This window comes from Theobroma umbraticum, unplaced genomic scaffold (genome assembly GCF_002168275.2).
Source record: "Theobroma umbraticum cultivar Fairchild unplaced genomic scaffold, ASM216827v3 scaffold_50.0, whole genome shotgun sequence".
Lineage (NCBI taxonomy): Eukaryota > Viridiplantae > Streptophyta > Magnoliopsida > Malvales > Malvaceae > Theobroma > Theobroma umbraticum.
In genome coordinates, this window is record NW_018397261.1 from 7810339 (window position 1) to 7831050 (window position 20712).

General features: G+C 37.1%; 4 protein-coding genes across 4 annotated transcripts; all 4 read right to left on the reverse strand.

The window, feature by feature from the left end:
• Positions 1-331: 331 nt before the first annotated feature.
• LOC110418102 (uncharacterized) lies at positions 332-4135 on the reverse strand. Its single transcript, XM_021430727.1, has 2 exons — positions 3032-4135; positions 332-1226 (listed from the first exon to the last, which is right to left on the reverse strand). Exons 1-2 carry the CDS (start codon positions 3368-3370, stop codon positions 369-371), a joined length of 1197 nt encoding a protein of 398 aa, XP_021286402.1. The 5' UTR covers positions 3371-4135; the 3' UTR covers positions 332-368.
• An 854-nt stretch (positions 4136-4989) lies between these two features.
• LOC110418651 (uncharacterized) lies at positions 4990-5958 on the reverse strand. Its single transcript, XM_021431434.1, has one exon. The coding sequence runs from the start codon at positions 5928-5930 to the stop codon at positions 5046-5048; it is 885 nt and encodes a 294-aa protein (XP_021287109.1). The 5' UTR covers positions 5931-5958; the 3' UTR covers positions 4990-5045.
• A 1867-nt stretch (positions 5959-7825) lies between these two features.
• LOC110418734 (serine/threonine-protein kinase BSK1) lies at positions 7826-12387 on the reverse strand. The gene is made up of 9 exons (XM_021431538.2): positions 11763-12387; positions 11535-11670; positions 11010-11143; positions 10791-10896; positions 10020-10105; positions 9500-9688; positions 8933-9097; positions 8735-8848; positions 7826-8290 (listed from the first exon to the last, which is right to left on the reverse strand). Exons 1-9 carry the CDS (start codon positions 12084-12086, stop codon positions 8036-8038), a joined length of 1509 nt encoding a protein of 502 aa, XP_021287213.1. The 5' UTR covers positions 12087-12387; the 3' UTR covers positions 7826-8035.
• A 2462-nt stretch (positions 12388-14849) lies between these two features.
• On the reverse strand, positions 14850-20343 carry LOC110418733 (uncharacterized). Its single transcript, XM_021431537.2, has 4 exons — positions 18751-20343; positions 18330-18541; positions 17581-17804; positions 14850-16356 (listed from the first exon to the last, which is right to left on the reverse strand). Exons 1-4 carry the CDS (start codon positions 20033-20035, stop codon positions 15615-15617), a joined length of 2463 nt encoding a protein of 820 aa, XP_021287212.1. The 5' UTR covers positions 20036-20343; the 3' UTR covers positions 14850-15614.
• Between the last annotated feature and the right edge of the window lie 369 nt (positions 20344-20712).

Consider the following 20712-nt stretch of genomic DNA (forward strand, 5'->3'; position numbering starts at 1 on the left):
TCCTTGGCGTTACCTAGGAGACAACCTTTCCACAACCTGGTATTTATTGTTGTCTGTATGCAATAAATGTCTTTTTTTCTATTGTTTTCACGTGCAATGCAAGAGACAAAATATGCTTTGTCAATTTCCATTAGGCTCTCTTTTTTATCTGTATTTTTATTTGAAACAGAGGAGAACAATGAGTATCCTGGAAAACAGGTTGAGTGCTGCTAGAATTAAAAATCTCAGAAATGAAAATGAAGAATTAAGATTCCTGAACAATATTGATATTGTTAAAGTTGCTGTGTGAAATCTATATCAGCAAAAATTTTACTTTCATATCTTGCAATTCTGTACTAGAATGTACTGATTTGAAGGTTTTCTTCTGACTAGTGATTAAGGATGTTAAGAAGGGACACTCTGGCTTTAATCAGACCCCTGTGCAAGCATTCTAGTTCTTGTTCAAGATCTTCAACGCTCAACTCCAATTTCCCCAAGTCGGTTTGCACATTCTCAATGTGCACGTTACTAGATTTCTTCGTTTTATGACCTAGCAGAATTTGCAATGCAGCATCCCCCTTCTCAAATTCATTGCTTTCCATAGCTTCATCAATGCAGGCTACATGAGTTGAGCGCATCAAATTAGAAACTAAGGCCCAGCTGCTGAGCTTCGATTGTGGCTTCAATCCAGACACGTAGAACAGCAAAGATTGGAGTGTGGTGAGAGTAACTCCTTGAATCTGTCTTGCCATGTTTACCATGGTCATGGTGTCATTGCCTTTTTCCGGAGGAGAGCAGGTCCGTTTAGTCTTCAAATCCTTTAAGACCTTGTGAATCAGTTTCTTTGCCTTCTTCCTGGAGCCCAAGTACTCTCCAACCTCCTTTGCAAGCTCAAATTCATCTGCCCGTCGTCTTCGCAGCATCGATTGAAGATCTTGTACATGTTCTTTGGCCTGTGACAAGACATCCTTAGCAGTGCCACACACATCCAGAAGCAAGAGCAGTCCATCTACCAAATCATCAGCCAACTTTTCATCGCATTCTGGGTAAAAGACTTGCTGTGTCTGTGGCAATAACAAAAACTTATCAAAAGAATCAAGCAGATCTCTTAGGCCGCTGAGTTTGCAGTTGATTTCTGACAATGTCAAAGAGGTAACATTAACAGGCCTTAACCGGCAAAGAAGCGCCTCTATTCGAGGAACTGTGGGTGTGATCGAGAGGGCAAGCTGATAGAACGAACGTGTGAACTAGCCATTGGGTTAAGGGGAGAAGTCTTTTTGTCTCTCCATTCAGCATCTGCACATTATATATCAGGTGAGTTATGAGGAACCTCACCCTCATCAAACATCAAATATTTTCTGGATTTGTGTTTAAACGCTATCTCGGCAATGCCTATGCAATGTCCCCTTGCCAAGTTCCCAACCCAGCTCACCAACCATATATTTTCACCTTTCAGATTTACGTGTATATGATGTACACTAATGGCTTGTCTTCTTATGCAAGAAAAGACAAACTTGGTAAGTACTATTTAATTGTTGTGTGTGACAGATTTGGATGTTGCAGATTAAATTATTCTCTTGGACGAACTACCAAAAGATTATGCAACTTCTCTGGGATATACCTTCCAATGTGACAGGAAAGCTGGCTATAGTTATACAAAAACGGAGGATTCTCACCTACACTTAGCCAATGAAACAATGAGCTGCACCATCTGCCTCAACTTCTATCTTCCCTGTCTAAATACAGAGGTACATGAAAGTGCAAATTTTGTGCAGTCAACATCTGAATCTGATCAAATTTTTATTGAAACATGATTAAAGTGTTTAACCAACGGCAGGCAAGATTCAAATACTCATATTTTCATGTCTTTTGCATCATAGAGGGAAAGGGCGAAAGGTGCCAAAACAAAGTGATCTGAATATATTTGTGTTGTCCCCTTGAAACAAAGCCTGCCACCCCATGTTCTTCATCAAATTTCAGTATCTTATGTTTTGAATTAATTAACCATGTGAACCTCGTTCACATTTTATCAGTGTTCAATGAGACAAACCCCAGAATCTTTTCAGCTGCGATATGGAAATCTCCCATGTGAATTTGGAACTCAAATTTCTGCGGATCTTGTCCTATACCAACTGCACCCTGTTACCTACTTCTGTTCAGCAGGGAGCACGCAGTAGGTCAGGATAAAAACTCCGGAAGAAGATGGTACAATTTAGAGTATTGATTTGGGCAGAGTTAACTGTGAAATTTATTCATATTGCTTGACATTGTTTGCAACCTTTGGCCCACCTATGTGTTACTGTTGTATTGATGAAATCAACATTCAAAAAGGTTTAGGTCCTGGGGACTGAAAATGAAGTGGGAAATTAAGAGGTAGAATAATATCCAAGACAAACAAGATAAGGTCGATAGAAAAAATTGATTTGAACATGGGAAATGAAAGAAAAGTCACAAGTTGAATAAGAGTGAAAGAGACAAGCAGAGTGACTTTCTCAAATGGGGGAATTATCTTCTTTTTGCTGGGTCATGTCTTCATATTTAAACTTAAAACAAACTTGAATAGCTTCTTGTCCTTTTAAAATACTTTGCACATATTATGCAGATATACTTTCTTTGTTTTTGATATTTTAGTTCATACTTATCATTTATATTTTCTCATTAGGATTTTTTTATATAAAACTATTTTGATGAAGAGTTTATGCATAGATCTTATACACTATTAATGAATTATACAATGTTACCTCATTAAATGAGCAAACATAAATTTTAAAAACTCTCAAAAAATTACTATATTACCTTTTCAGAATTTATAGACTGCTCAAATTTAAATTCATAAAATAAAATAATAATGTTTTTAGTCTAATTTACATGAAATGGATTGATAATTTGTCATGGCAAATGAGATGAAAATGTTTGTAGTATTGATTTATGACAAACAGAAGTATAAATGTATTTTCGCATTTACAAAAATTTACAACAAAAGTTTAGTCTCATTTCTGAAACTGCATTCATCGCCCCGCCTCCTTCGGAAAATAGATTGGAGTTCTTGTGCCTGTTCCTTGGTCCTCAACAGGACATATTTCGTGATGCTCCTCACATCTAAGAGCCTAAAAGACCCATCCAGGACCTTATCAAATTGTTTCCCGAGGAATTCTTTAGTTAAGGCTTGCTGAGTTTGTCCCAGCTGAAGGAAGCCATCAACAGAATCATATAAATGTCCAAGGCAACTTAGTCGGTTACATATTGATGAAGATGAGGAACAGGAGGCATCGGTAGCCCTTAACCTACATAGATGCTCCTCCACTTGAGAAATAAACGAATGAGGTCTAGAAGGCAAGCTGGCAGAGCGAGCATGAAAAAGGGATTTTGGGTTTGGAGGTGAAGAAGCCATCTTTGCACTTGATTGAAAGGTGTAAGGCCTCAAAGCACAATTCTTGTGGTTACCAGTAATTTACCTTCTGCCTCTCTGCTTATCTATATATCAGCAAGAGGGAGACATGAGGAATAATTCCATCTGCCACTCTCAATGAGTCCTACCATGATCCTGATTCGGATCTTAACATTTTGTTCGCCGATGTTTGCTCAATGTCTCCACCTATCCAACTCACAGGAACCACTTCACAGGCTGATCTGTTCTCAAACGCCGAAAGCATATAAAAATTATAGGAGCATGATGAGGAACCGATGACAAAACACATTCATTAATGAAATGTTGTATAAAAAAAAGTTGGCACACGAGTGGCACTGAGACCCTGTCTCCTCTCTGGCAATCAAAGGCTATATCATTAATGGAACTTGATAATTTCCAAGAAACTGTAATTATGGATTATATATACAATTTGCCTTTGTTTGATAGTGGTCAGGCCAAAACGAAGCTACGTACCAGGCTGAGAAATGCCTTACCGGAGACCGGGCTGCAGTGCCGCTCGTGCTATCAAATATATTATTCATGAGACAGGGAGACCCCCACGCGGTAGTTTGGGATATGCGCTGTGCCCGTAGCCGTAGGTGATACAAGCCAACCGTGCCGCTCGTGGTAACTTGAAGATTGAAAGTCAGATTGAAGAGAAGTTCATACCCTTTCATGGATGCCCACAGACACAGGGAAAGACTTCGGCAACAACTGCGTGTGGGTAGGAAGGAGGATTAGGGTAAATTTAACAGAAGTCTTGCAATTTGAAATATGAATCAAATACTCTTTAAAGGTATAATATTAAAAAAAATTCAAATTATTCAGTAAATTTGAAGAAAAACTTATTTTTTTTATTTTTATTTTATGTTAAATAAATTTTTATAATTAATTATTATTATTAATTAAAATATTTTTTATCATTCTATATCACATAATATTAACATAAATAGTAAAAAATATAACATGGTCATATTAAATATCATATCAACTTATCACTTATCGTAGTATCATTTATTATAATATTATATTAATATATCATACCATAATTTATTATTACATGTTAGTATGTCACTTAATATTAATTTAAAAGCTTATTTAATTAAAAATAAAAATATAAAAATTTAATTAAAGATAATAAAAGAATAAGTATTTATTTGAATTTTTTAAAAATAATTTAAGTGTTTTTTTGAATATTATATTATTTATAAATCAAAATGAAAAGGGAGAAAAAAATCTCCTAGGTTAAGTTACTAGTGTTATGTCTTATTAATTATAATTCAAAAATCTTGAATCATTCCATTAAGTAGACTCTGATATCACGATAAAATTAACTTTTTATCCAAATATTGAATCTAATTAAATACTCTAAAATTACAAAAAAAAAAATGTAAGAGAAATAGCAGCATGTATATCATGGAAATTTTGAACTGCCTATTGAAGAGTATGTGATATGCCTAAGTTTCTCTGCAAAGAATAAACACCAAATGAAAAATAATGAATAAAATTGCAGATTTTTTCATAAAATTGTAGTATTCATTTATGATCAGATCAAAGAATACATGTAATTTTGAGCCACATAATACAAGGATGTACAACAAAATTGTGGAAAGTTTTTCCAGATGCCATCATCTGTTATCATTCCCTGCGGCTATGATTAATGGCTGAGGATGTTGAGAACAGAAACTCTAGTTTTAATCAGGAGCCTAAGCAGGCACTCCACTCCATCTTCAAGATCTTGAATGCTTGACTCCAATTTCTGCAACTCAACTTGTGCATTCTCGGTGCTCATCTTGTTACATTTTCTAGTCTTGTGACCAATGAGACTGCACAAAACTGCGTCCACCTTCTTAAACTCGTTACTTTCTGTAGCTTCTGCCTCGCATGTTACGCGTTTGGAGTGCATCAACTTGGACACCAGAGACCAGTTGGTAGATTTGGGTTGCATTTTTGTCCCTCTGATATAGGACAGGAGAGGTTCAAACAATGAGAGGGTAACTCCTTCCACCTCTTTCAACATGCTAAATGTAGCTTCAGCATCATTTTCTAAGTAAGCAAAGCTACATTTACTCTTCAAATCCCTCAACGACTTGGTTATTAACTTCTTTGCTTTCTTCCTTGAGGCTAAGTATTCCTTAGCTTCATTTGTGCAACCAGCTTCATCACCTCGTCTCCTTCTCAAGATTGATTGAAGTTCTTGGGCATCTTCTTTGGCCTGCAGTAAAGCATCCTTGGCCACACCGCACACATCCAAGAGCCTGAGAGACCCATTCAACAACTCATTAACCTGTTTATCATTGCGTTGTTGGGCTAAGGATTTTTGTGTGAGAGGCAATTGAAGCAACCTATCAACCAACTCGTACAGACCTCTAAGGCCATTTAGTTTTTTGTGGATCGATGGAGACGATGAAGAGGCGGCTTCATTGGACTTTAGCCTGCATAGATGCTCATCTATTTGAGGAATAAGTGGAGGAGGTCTAGAAGCCAAGCTGTTTGAACGAGCATGAAAATTGGATTTTTGGTTCAAAGGTGAAGAAGCCATCTTTTGTCTTAGATCAAAAGGCTGAAAGGTTTTCAATGTACAATTTGATCAGGCAACGCACCTTGCCCTTCAAGCTGTGACCATATATATATTGGCAATGGGAAGACAGGAGGAATCTCGTCTGGCAACCCCCTAACGTGGTCCTGATCTGGATCTCAACATTTTTGTTGCCAATGTTTGGTCAATGTCCCCCCCAACCCAACTTACCACATAATAATCTCAACAAACTAATCGTTTTTCAATTTCTGAAAGCAAATTTGATGATAGAAAATTGATGAGCTACCACATTTTTTTTTTATGGAAATGATGCTCAATTATTGTGCACGAGTGGTACTGAGGCCCTGTCCCCTCTCAGGCAATAAACAATCATCTTCCTGTCCAATCCATTCTGTGTAGTTGTGCACATTTACTAAATTTCCAAGAAAGTGTAATTCCAGATCATGATTATGCAAAAATGGATCCTATATATCAGGCTGAGATATGCCTTATGGGGGGGACAAGATTCCAGAGCCTCTCGTGCTAAATTTTGAATAATTTGTAATGAAAAATCAACTACAAGAAAGTACAGGTTGCAGACAAGAGAAAAATAAGACCACATTGGATGTAAGCTGGTAGGAGAGGCAGGGCAGCAATGCCCCTCGTGCCAACTTCAAATCTGAAATTCAGAGGGAAAAAAACAATGATGAAACCTCACCGACTTGGCCACATTACTCAAAAACGTTTGTAAACAAATGTTTCTTAGCATAGACATTGAAGCAAAGAATGGCATTTAAGGCCTTGTCTCCTATCTTAGTCCTGAAACACAATGACTCAGAAGATTGGTGGAAACTTATGTTGAAAAACTGCAGATATCAAGGTAAGTAGATAATCAACAAGGGCGGGAAGGCAAGGTGGAGTCACCGGACACATTTTGGAAAAGTAACGGTTGACATAATCCATTTTCCATTTTTGTTGTCAAAAGAAAGAAAGCATCACTAAAATTACACCTTAGCTCCAACATCCTGCAATGGCTGTCAAGGCTAAAATGTATCAGTTGGAGTTATTTTATTGACAGTGATGCAGGGTATCCATCGACACCAGACATGATAAATTCCATCAAATTATTAAGGGACAAAAATGTTAGAACACCAAACTGAAAAACTTAGAAATTGGCTTCAAGGCGTGTATCAATGACACTGTCCTTAAGGTTTTATTCGCCCTGACTTGTAGTGTGCAAAAAAGTTACCGGCATATAAACCTCGAAGATACAATAAAGTCCAGTGATTGATGGCGCTTTGCACTGACGAAATCAATCCACTGAACACTCACCGAAGTATAACAAGATTATCAAACTTCTATAATATTTTTTCTGCAGGAAAATAGTATAGAAAAAAACTTGAAAGATATTTGAGGAAGAAGAAAGAGAGATATTACTGTTTTTTCTGATTTTCATTGTCTAAGGAGGGTCATCTTTTATAGGCATAGATGTCTGTTCTCAACAAACACTATTTGTATCTGTTTCAAAGAGTTACTCTTATTGGTCTTTTCCAACAGACGTGACTCTTTTCTTATTTTATAATGTTTATTGATTTAATTTTCAACAGACACAACTTTTCTTTTAATTTATGAAATCATATTTTTATTTGAAAATGTCCAACAAAAAATGGTATCCTCAGGGCATTGAAGAGTTATTCGCCTATGTTGCCATTCACTGGTTCCTCATGTTTCTTTACATGAACTTATTAGTTCAAATTAAGGAGACAAACCAGACAAGAGACGGTGTTTCTAATATTGTTAAGATTATACTTATTAGCAAAACTGTCTTGGACCCTTATTAAGGGGGAGTCTTGACTTTCTCTCTGCAAGATTAGTTGCTTCTATAAGAGAAACTGAGAATCGCTTCAGGAACCCCATCATGCTGAAATGGTTGACCCTCCTTATTCAGTTAAAGCATATATTTGCAAACATGAAAGACAGGTATTCCATTAGAAAATACACATTCTTTTCCTTCTCATACATTTTTCAATTTTGAAATTCAATTTCAAGCTCAGATTTTTTACACAAACTTTGGGCAGCCTCAACAAGAATGGGGTACTGGTGTGTAGAATCAATACAAGACTTTGTTCTCATGATCCCTTGGCACCTCGTTGCCTCTTTTCTTCAAGTCCAGTAGCTTCATTCAACATGTCTGCGGCATCCTTGTGCATGTCTAGTTTGGCAAGGGCAACTGACTGCATGTAGAAAGCGGTAGGCCACTCAGGATTCACAATTTGTGCCTGCATTGCATCTGCAAGGGCAGCATCTGGCTGATCACAGAAGAGATAGCAAAGACTGCGCCGAGCAAAAACAGTCGGGGAGACCATGGTTCCTACACCTATGAACTGCGTAGGGAAAAAATGATAAACATAAGGCATCCATCCAAACTCAACATGGCTTAATAAGTCTAGTTTAAACATTTGTCTCGGTATAGCATGAGTACAATTTATCTGGATGCTCAAGTGGTCAACTTAAAGCACATAACCTCAAGTATATGAAGGTCATTTTGATCAAGAATAGCTGCTTGATACTATGAAAAACTGATCTATGGTAAACATATTTAAATTTCCAAAAAGAGAGAGTTCAGTGTACGAGCCCCTTCCAAGATAAGGAAAGGACAGATGAAAGGGAAACCAACAAGCAGAAAATTCCATTAATACAAACTCAATTATTCCATACAACTATTGAAATGTGAAAACAACAAATTATCAGAATAGCATCATTGACAAATTCTTGACCAAAGAACATAAGCTTCTTGACAAGTTCAAGTTCAAGTCTTAGAGGTAAACCTGAGAATAACAGTCAATGGCGGTTTTAAAATCTTTATCACGGAATGCATAGTCTCCTCGCTTCCTAGCCTCAAGCATATCTCTCATCTGCTGGGTCCACTCTTGGAAAGATAACTGAAACAATCCACAATTATACAGCCTTCTTAGCAACAGATTAAAGAAAAAGAACTGCAGGACTCACTCAAACAAATCATTCACCTCATTTGTCCCTTCATCATCCTTGTAGTGATTCATCACCAATATCTGATGAATTGCTGTGAGGTCGAGTCGTGAACAGGCCTCACCCATTGGTGAAAGTGGACGTTGTGGAGTTGCAGGAGCTTCCTCATATTTTGAGATTCCAAGCATGACATAAGATGGAACCTGCAAAACAAGAGATATAACAATCAGGATCTAAAAATTAAGCATGCTCCTCTGATCTTCACAACCACAGCCACCAGGTTATAAATTTATTTGACTCCATATCACTTTTAGCTTTGAACAGTTCTAGGTAACGGTAGAAAAGGTGAAGCATGTAAAGAAGCATTGATGCAGAAGACATTAAGTATCTGGGACGACTCAGATTCAATACTCATCAGTATCTTCATCAGATCGAGGCCCATTCAGTGATTTTAATTACAATATAGAACGTATATGTGAAAAGCTTTCAACTGTTAACTGAAAGGGAACAAACATGACTTCCAGGTCCTAAATGTTTAGCTCACCAATAAAGCAAGAATAGATTATTATGAAATTTAATAGGTCAACAGCAGCAAAGTTCCATACATCAGGTTTGGTGTGCAATGGAGCAAGTGTTGCAACAAGGTCCTTCGTACTAGGCCGCTCCCTGGGTTCATATTGCAAACATTGAGAAGCAAGGCCTACAACCACTGTTGCCTCCTCTGTAGAAAATTTTCCCTCTAAATGTGAGTCCATGAGGAGAATGATGTTTTTGCCCCGTATCATATCAAGTGCCTGAAACATGCATAGCCATCAAAATAAAACAAAGTTTGTATCTATTGAGATCAATACTGTCTTATTGTACAAGAAATAAAGACATCAGACAAGCAGCTGTTGAAGAATAGTAAACTCTGGTAATACAAGGTTTTAAAATTAATCAGAACAAAGTGAATTGCACTATAGCATTTAAACCTCATGAACTCACAATTGAATAACAAGTTCTCATTGAAAAGCATTGCAAGAGCCCATAAGATAACTGATTCTGGTTTGCAGAGTTTGAAAATGAACGAAAACCTATACAATACTACATATGCAACCATGTAGTAAGCCACTTAAATCCACTTACATGACTAGGAGGAATGTGCTTCCCACTTAGCAAATCAAGAAGAACAGTGCCAAAGCTGTATATAACGCTTTGGGGGGTGACTCTCCCTACAAAATACAAAATTGTGGAAATGATAATAAGCATAAGTTCAAGAAAATTCACTGAGAATAATCGTGCAATTTGAAAAGAGAAAACAGATCTCCCACGTCACATAGCAGTACAAAAGAGCTCAGCACAATGCAAAGACAGATAAACAGCCAATCATATATCAGGAAATGATTTTCTACACAATTTAGGAAAAGATCAGAACAATTCAACTTATCTATGTAAACACCAAACAATAACCAACATACCATTAACACCAGAAACAATATTTATAAAAGACTGGCTTCCCAGTTCCCTGTACGCATGCTTTATGAAAAATGCCAACCAAGTTTTAGCCAGAGAAGGTGAGAAAAAACAAAGATCTCTAGAACTTGCAATAGTAACAGTACAACAGGAAGTCTGCTAAATATGGTAGCCTAACATCATTCCTATTAGTTTACTCAACTGCATTGAAGAACATCAGAATGAAACACAAAGGAAGGGAAGTCTTTTCTGGGAAAACATGCAAGAAATTGAAGCAAACCAATGGATTTATTACAAACCAAGTATGTAGAGTAACAATAATAAGGATCAAAATAAATTCCAGACATGAGTAACAGGTAAATCCCTTTACATTTGGACAAGAAAAAGAAAGAATAAGTATTCATGACACTAAAAACTAACCACCAGAAATAAATAAGCAATTACCATTTCTTAGATACTCAGGAGGAGTGTAGGCAAGATTAGTGCTATAACTTTTCCCATCCCTGCTATTTTTCATCAGGCCAAAACATGAAAGACGTGGATCACCATCCTACAAAATCCAGTAGAAAGCCATCAATCCCTAAGTGAGAGGTAATGCTAGAGAAAGAGATGAAAAAAAATATCTATGCATGATAAGCAACCTTAAATTCCAGAGAGCAATACCTCATCAAAAATAACCCTGTAAGCATTTAAATCATGGTATAATGGACGGCCCTCGCTACTACAATAATCTAAAGCTTCAGCAATGCAGGAAGCTACCCTTAAGCGCATTGCCCACTCGATGGTTTGATTTTCCCCTGCATCATAAGACCAAAGACCCAGATTTAGTCTGAGGGAAACAGAAATGTCCAGATATATTCTCAACCTAAAAGCATTTAAGTAACAAAAGAAAACAACCAAAGAATATTCTCGCGTGCATCAATCTTACTAAGAAAAAACTATCTGTAATCTATCCTATAAGTTCGGTACAGATTACACTACGACACGAGCAATTAAACAAGAATAAATGGAATGGAAATAAAGGCTAAGCCAGAGTTACATAAGGCAGGTTATTGGCAACAATTAGCAAGACCTAAGAAATCAAGCCTGATAAAACTACTTAAAATATGAGCAAAAATTAAAAAATTGAATAAAAACAGAAACAATGGAGAAAAGAATTGTTCAAGTTAAGAGAGAATGAGAACTGACAGTGAAACAAATGCTTAGCAAGAGTATCATTAATCATGTACTCAGCAACAAGCAGCCTTTCATCTCCATCACAGCAATACCCAATCAAATTTGCCAGCCTCCTGTGCCTCAACTTCCCTACTCCCCATGCTTCCTCCTAACCAAAAAACAAAATCCACAAAAAACCAACTTCAAATATCTCATCAAAAACCCCACAAAGAAAACCAAAGAAAAAAAACAGTATAATACCGCAAATTGTTTGGGGTCAGGCCAAGCCATCTTAGTAAACTTCTTAACAGCGATCCATTTCCTGTTCTGTAAACGACCTTTATAAACAAGGTTAGGAGCTTTTTCCCCACTTTCAGAAACTATGTTATCTGAACTAAAATTGTTGGTGGCTGCTTTGAGGTCAGCCAAAGAGAACTCTGAGAAAGAAGGGACTCCATTAGCAGCAGCCGGGTCGAGTCCAGCACCTGAACCTGATTGGTTATGGTTCCGGGGCTCCTGTTGTTGCTGAGTCTGGTCTTTTTCTGGGTGGGTCTCTGTTAGAAAAGATGATTCACAACAACCCATAATTCAGTTTTTTGTTTTCTCTTTCCTTTGTTTCCAGTTTGATTGAAGTTTCCCTTTACTTTTCAGAACAGAATCATGGGACAAAGAAAGAGACGGGGTTTTTGGTTTTGACAACAAAAAAAAAAAAATTTGGGTTTACGATTTTGAGAGAGTTTCTTTCTTGTCGTCTATATCTTCCTTATTACTACTTAGTTTCCTTGCTTTGTTGGGCTGAGTTTGGTTTTTGTTTCAGCTTTATTCTTGTCTCTGCGGGGGCTGCTGCTACGCTCGCTTTCCACTGTTCTAATCTGTTGTTGCGGTAATAAAGGGGTTCATCATTTCCAACTTTAAAACAGTGATATTTATAGTAGTAGTTGTAGTTAGCGCTTCACTTGTTCCCCTGCCTCCCGAGGAAAATTACTCTGCTGCTTCTGCAGTTAAATCTTAAACAAAAATTAACTTAAGTTGATGCTGAATGGTAGGCACGATTCAATGTGTTAAAGCCCATTACTTGGAAAAGTTCATTGAACCCAAAACTCCAAGAAGTAAACAAAAGGATGAGGTTCAGCAGGTGTCAACAAATTAGTCCTTTTTTACAGCTAAACTTGACCCATCATCTTGATTTAAATCAAGAATTCTTATTAAACCTTATATCATGAAAGTGCCTTTACAACTATGTTAGATTCCCCCAAATTTAAGGTCACTAAAAATAGAATAAACTGACCCCATTGTGTTTGAAAATTTACAGATTTCAGGATTGTAGTTGGACTGTTTTTTTGTTGTACAAGACAGAAGAAAATCTTGTAGGTACTTTCTATGTCCTGTATCATCAAGATTTCCTTCTCCTCAATTTGTTTTCTAGATACTTAAACGTGTCATTATGTGGTTAAAATTGGCTTTAATGAGAATCAATCAACAGATTAAGCATAAACACTGATGGAAAAAGCATATATTCTCCACCAATAGCTGGCCTAATTTCTTTGTTCCAGCCAAACTGATGATGGTAGAGCATGGCAACTCCTTCAAGCAAAGAAAAAGAAAAAATTTCTTTCTTTTTTGGGTTTTTTGGTTCCAGCTGGGTGAAAGACTAGCAAAATAGTTTGAAACCACAATCCCATTCATGGTTAGGCATGGGAGATGTAACCATCTTTGAGATCTCAGAGATTACAAGGTTTGTCCATTTATGGGGCCACCATGCCCTTCTTTCAGTTTCTTCTAGACCAACCAGGCGGCCAAATTGGGATTAAACAATAACCAGCATATTTGTCAGAGAAATATAGTAGTTCTATTAAAACCCAAAGTCAAGAACTTCACAAAAATAATTACAACGACAATTCATACAGATCTGTCAAAGGCAAGGACCAAAGACGAAAGTGCTCCAATGTGCTAAGACCAAATTTGCTTATGACATTTGGAAATATAAAATATGATATTGAGATGGGTATTGGTTGTTTTGCTGCTTCATTTTCGCTGGGTAGTGAGTGGGGTATGATTGTAAAGGACTCATACCTTCAATTCTTGATTTTTTAAAAATGATGTACTCTTACATTTTTTCATAAATATAAAGATTCCATCTAATACTTATTTTTTTCTTTTAACACGTATTGTTTGTATATTTTTATATATTTATAAATATTTTAAAAAATTTTTATTTGTTCAAGTGAGATTGACGTATTTTGTTTATTTTTTCTTAGCACAAGTGTTTAGAATTGATTGAATTTAGCTTAAATTTGTTCTGAAATCATTTTTTTAAGAAATCATTATTTTTATTTTTAAAAAACTAACTTAACGAGATATACGGCGTTCACACTTATAAATCTTTTAAAATTGAAATTACATCTCATCTTCTTCTTTAAGTGTTTGACACGACACTAACATCATATGAATTAATAATTTTAACTTAAAGCTTTTACTAAAATGAAAACTGTTAAAGCTCTTTGGCTTCGGGGTCAACAGCACCAGCTTTCTAATTATAAAGAATGAAGGTGGGTTCAATATTGTATGCTTTTAAGTTGGACTATCAGAAAGAATGGGGCAGGGTAGAATCAGTTAGGGGTAATGGTATTCTTCCTCGTACTATAAAAATAGAACTAATAAGTTGTAATAAAAAAAGAAAGGGAATGGCACAAAATTACAAAGTTAATTGATTTAGTGACCACCATAAGATTCTATAAAGGTTAAATCCAAGTTTTTGATAGATAGAAATTGATGTTTCAAGTATATTTTTTGGCAGTTTCAAGAATGATCCTCTCCTTGAAATTGTCGAAGAAATACCAAGTGAGATGATCCTAATCTTTGGGTACATGTATTCTTTAAACAAGAAAAACAGAAGATGAAAGTAATGTTGCATTCGGGGTTAGATCATTTTCTTTCTGGGTGGAATCTTTTGGGTAATCTTCTTGGATTTTTCTTCTTTTTTTTTTTTTTCTGCATTAATCATGGCAATAACAGTTGTTCAGCTACAGCCACATAGGCATATTTTTCAGTTGCCAGAGAAAAATACTAGCAAACGTTGAATCTGTACTCTCTCAGATGCTGTACTTTGTCAAGTTGGGTACAATTATTTTCCAAAGCTTTTGCATCAGAGTGTAGTATCACATCAGCCAGATCATGATCATTCCTCGGATCTTCTACTGCATTATTCAACATTTCACGGGACTACATTCATCAATGACAACCCAGGAAAAATAACAGTTTCGGGATGTTACTGGTAACTGGTAAGAGTTACTGATACACGGTAGGTAGGATGTGCAATTGAGGCCAAAATCATTAGTGCAAAATTAATTTGGCTCGTCATAAAACCATCCTTTATTGATGTTTGCTTTGAATTAGCAATGGTTTCGAAGCTGTCTTCTGTACAAAAATTGATGTAATTTGATTCAAAATGGAAAAGAAATTTCATTATATAGTACACAACGTTTGATTTGTGGGCATTCCCGTCACTTGCATCACTCTAAAATGCTCACAAACCGAAATCTAAAACTCTGAAATCATGCAAAACTGATGGAGAATCTGCTTACTCCAATGGTTTTGGCCGCATTGGGTGGTTTCGTTCGCAGAAGCATGCCAGATTTTGGCTGGTGCATGGTGCCAACTATTTGACAGAAAACAATTGAGTTTCGCTTAGAAAGAGATTTTAGACACCATGAATAGTTTGTTCCCACCCCCAAGAGCAAATGCAAAATCAACGTCTCTGGCACTTGGCAAGCTTGACAGTTGAAAGGCTTCGCAATTCGCAATACCCAGCAAATTGCCCCTCCTGATCTCCACTGATGCATCATAGCCCATCTGGAAATATTCTTGTCACAGGCAGATGATGAGTTATCGCCTCAAACATTAACCATGCTTAAGGCCTGCTTGCATCTTATTCTCCCCATCATCCGACTTGTAACCAAGTCTTCCCTAACAGACACAACCAGCCAAGTTGTACGTTACAACACCCGTCTAACCCACCACTTAGTTTCATTTATCACAGGGCAATAGACTGCATACTGTAAACTAGATCATCAATGCAAAGGGGATCCTGTAATTTCATCACACTTTACGGCCCTATGAAACTCTCTCATGCTCTTGAGCAATCCTTTCTTTACCACGTTGCAAAAGCTCCTCGTAGGCTTTCAAGGACTCAGCAGTGAACTTTTCCATCGCCTCAAAAATGCGTTCCAAGCTCCCCTGCAAACTACTGTTACTAGTCTCACTCGGATACACAACATGTCCAGCTACCAAGAGACTACTACCATCTCCAGAGACCAAAACAATTTTCTTATCCAATGCTTGGATCTCTTTCTGTAACTTTTGATCCTCTCTATCCAAAATCCTTACCCTTCTCTCCAAATCTTTATTGGCCATCATTCTCCGATGCATTTCAGACTTATCTTGTTCCCATAGCTGGAGCACACTCATGGCGAAAATGCGCATAGAGTCGACCACCTCCCTTTCAGATATCCTATCTATCGCTTGTGACCACTGATTACATATTACAAATATGGGGGGTGCACCTACTCTACTGGGTGAGAAGGGAGCTATTCCATCATCTGTCATTTCAGGCTCATAGTAAAGACATTTCAGAAGCCAATTATTCAAAGCCCTGACATAACCCTTCTGGGCACCTATCCAACTAGAAAATCTTATAGTCCAACTAATAAGTTCATGCTCAAGCTGCAATGTGGCTTTAAGATGATCATCACTCAGCTTTTTTCCAGATCCAATGGAACCTAAATTTTTGGCTTCTCTAATGACCTGACACTGACTACGATGGCAGTCAAGCATACATTTCCACATTCTGCTTAACCTGGGGAAAAAAGAATACAAGGAAACCACATAAAACAAATGTAGAAAGGATAACTGCAAGTGATTATTAAAGGGGGTTTAGGAATGACCAAAAACTTGCAAATTCAGTACAATCAATGAAATGAGAACCATGAAAAATGACAAAATATCAAAGTAACAAAAGCAAATAAAAAGCATGCAAGATATTCAATTGAGAAGTAATTGACATCAGTATCTAACGAAATCATACACTTCTTTCAGCCAATCAAGGTCCGCTTTACTTCTTAGGGCTTTAAATGCTACACATTAACAACTTATAACCAATATTTATTATAATGTCCTTCAACAGCAATTTATTGGCATATAGCCAATATCGTCATTATCCATTCCAACAGAAAACTTCCCAGATTATACTTGTGAACTAGATCTCATAGAAGTGCATTTTTCTCATGTAAATGGTGCTAATGGATCTACACATGATGTGAAACATTAGTAAGTCTCACATACCTATTTTTATGATAAGGAAGGCGCATTTGAAATACAAAGATGACAAGTCGCTTTCAAACTCACTCTCTGGTATATACGATTATAAATCAAATACATAGCCATTTGAGTCTTTTTTTATTTAATATACTGACTACAGTTAATCGCACTAAGTACATAACAGACCAAATCAAATGCACTTTCTCAAATCATCGATCCCAAGCACAGCAACAAGGGACTTCTTTTAAGCATATTATTACTCAATGTACATTTAACTAGCTCAACTATTTGTCTTCTACTTCAGGCAAAAAAGACACAGCAAAATGAGGCAATTTGAAGACTTAATTATATTCAATTGCTATTATGTATTTTTGGCTCAATAAAGCTTATGGCGCAAGCTTTTCAGAACTTCCAATCCTTCATTGGCATCCACTCGTATCACTCTTGACCGTACACTGTTCCAAGCTACAATGCACATCTATATAATAACCAGCAGGACGAGATTCCTATAAAAAAAAATAACTAATAAAAATGCCGAAGCAATGCCATTATGCAACCAATAAAGACTGCTACAAAACTCTGATTAAAGATGCTCATCAAAGAAATCAATTCAACACAATCTACTGGCAAGGCCAAAGGTAAGAAAAATGATGTCAGCTAAAAGCAAAATACTCATTTAAGAAGTTCAGACTAAAGAGCAATTAAGCAGAGAATGCAGAATGAGATAGGAAAATGCAAAGAGTTAAACAAGCAGAAACAGTACCCTTCAATCAGTTCATTGAGCAGCGGCCATAGTTCCTCATCCCTGATCTTATTAATTGTAACAGATATCTTGTCAACAACTTGAAATGCAATTCTTATCTTTGTGGACAGGCCCCTAATTACATTCCGGGTTGAATCAACTTTGTTAGCTTCAGCACCCCTATCATCTAGTCGCTTCAACTTGCGGCATTTCCCATCGTAAGTTACTCGCATCTTCTCCTCGGCCTGCACAATATTGGAATCTACTTAAACATCCGAAAGGTTGTGAAACTACTAAAAGAAAATGCCCAAGTGCTTTTAATCCAGGACATAACTATACCATTGTAATTCCTCCAGAAAACCAAGTCAACCACAAGGTATTCCTAAGAGGGTGCAGAAAGCAACATAATTTAAAATACAAACTACTATTATGTTATCCATGAAAGAGCATAAAATGCAACAACATGAAACCCTTCAAAGGAAAATATCTCAGAACACTCATAGAAACAGTTCCTTAAAGAGATATAATCCAAATTAAAATAAAACATAGGTAGGTAATAATTATAGATAATCAAACAGACTGTTAACACTATATACTGATGAGAAGGAACCAAATGTAAAACCAAGACTAATAGCCAAAAATCAAGTGTTCATGCATCATTCTGAGATAATCATGAATCTCAAAATTTTAAAGAGCAAATGCGTACAGGATTGGGCAGAAACAGGTACCAAGTTCAACAACAGGCAATACAGCATGAAGACACAATATACCTTCACTTCATTGTAGAGCTTCTTTTCCCAAAGATACAACTTCTGCAAAGTAGAGGAAAGGCTTTTGGGTTTCCTAGCCAATTCTTCCTTAAAGTCTAGAAAAGCTGGGTCAGTGTTGTCAGCCGAAGATGAAGACTCAGCAGTCGTAGAAGTAGATGGCTGAGATGATACTACGGATAATGAAGGAGTAACTACATGCAACATCTTGGAAACTGTTTGCCAAAGATCCCAAAAACCCACTGTTAGTATTACAGTTCGAGAAAACCAAATCTAATCAATCTACAAAGCAAAAATCCATATTTATAGCAAAAATCAGTGCTTTCCAATCCACGGAAGATGTATATTCACAAAATTCTTATAGATCAAGCTAAAGGAAATCAATAACACCACAATCCTGTGAAAAAAGAATGAAAATCCTTACCATGTTTGCGCTGATAAGGAAGCGTTCCCACCTCAAGCAACTTGGCAACTTCACTCCCTGACTCGGAAGCTCTCACAAACTGAATCTGTATCTCTCTAACCACCTCAAAAACATCCCTTGGAGCGCCTCGCGCCCCGTTACCACGCTCCTCAGGCCTCTCATCATCCACAACTTTCTTCTCCACCACATGAACCTCATATTCCACCCCATCATTTTCCATCCCAACACTCGGCCTGGTCTGATAGAGCGACGTCTCTGCTTCACTAGTAACAACTTTCCCATCCTTATCTTCAACTGGGGACTTCGAATATCCTCCGCTATCAACAAATTTCTGATCCCCGTGCACTTCTTTAACCACTTCATGTTGATAATCCTCATCTTCCAAATCAGGGATCCCTTCCTCTTCTCTCACCTCCCTCGAATCCCTACTCGGCGTATATGGACGATATAAGTTCTCAAAACTCTCGAAAGGGTTCAAGAAATCCCAAGCTGAAGCTCTCGGAGGTGATGGTGGAGGCGGCGGCGGTTTCGAGGATGACCCCGCCGCCGTCGATGACGGTTGCAGTGAAGACTCATAACCAGGCGCCGAGTAAGAAGAATAATTATTAAAACCATCGTAATTTTGGTAACCCGTATAAGGGTATGAACTAGAACTAGGATTATTATTACTAGCATAAGAGCTAGGAAAATAAGAAGATGAAGATTCGCCCATATAAACTGTGTCTGGATTCATAGGCCTTTGTTCATAAACGATAGACGGCGTTGGTTGCTTCTTCATAAAATTCATATGCATAAATCCACCTTGAAAAGATCCAGTTTCAAGAGCTTCGTAATTGGGATAATTTGGGTCTATATAGTCTATATGACCACCCCCAGCTTCGTGCAACGGAGAAGAATGATCTGAATGGTGCAAAGACCCGCCAGAGTCATCTTCGTCTGAATCTGACTGGAAGTGAAGATGAGACCCAGAATTCGAATGGGCATGGTGGTGAGAAATAGCACCTTTTTTGGGTGAACTTGACCCGACTTCAACTGGATCCACCGCTTTGCTTTTGAGTTTATTAGGCGACGGAGGAGAAGGAGGCAACGCCCCTGAAGAAGCTCCAAAATCATGCTCGACGAAAGCATTTAAAGACTGACCAAATAACTTCAAAGAAGCTGTGTAAGCTACGTGAGCTTCAGCTAAAGCAAAACGTTGCTGAATCGCTTCATCTAGAAAGGTACATCTTTCCCGACAAAGAGCAACTGCCGGAAGATCATCCAACTTAGAACTAGAACATCCCATAAACTTCCACCCACAAAAAAAAAAAAAAAAGACCCAACAAGGTTTAGTATCTGATTTAGCTGAAGAAAACAAAAAACATGATTATAGTGATTGTTTCTCAGGAAAACTTTAGGTTTGCAGCAAGAAAGAAGAGGAAAGCAAAGCAAAGGAAGACAAAGAGGGAATCTTTGCCAGCGCGGAGTGTGTCGTCGGGTTGTAGCAGAAAGAGAAAGTAGAAAGAAAGAGAGAGAAACTCTTCTCAACAGCGCTTGCCTTGTGCGTCGGTGTACGCTGCTGGAGCGTATTAGTGATTTAAAAATTAAAATAAAAAAAAAATTTCTCTTTCTTCCACCATTTTCACCTTTTAACATCAGACACAATTTCTTTTCTTTTTTATTATTTTTATACTTTTTAAATTGTGGGTTTCGTTAGTTAGCACACCATAATCATAAAAAAATAAAAATTGTTTCGTATTCTGAGAAAAAAAAATAGAAAATTTATTGCTTTTTCTGTTTTGAGTATTCAGGGCTTGGACCGGTGTTAAAAACAGAAACAGGGTCAGACGTGGAAGAGGTCTTTGTTTTGACGGCCACTTTGACGCCCGCAGCCGCCTAGAAAAATCATGACGTTATTTTCCCCCAATCTTTTTATCACTTCCAATCTTCCATAAATACCCTTTTAATTCAATTTTTTTACTT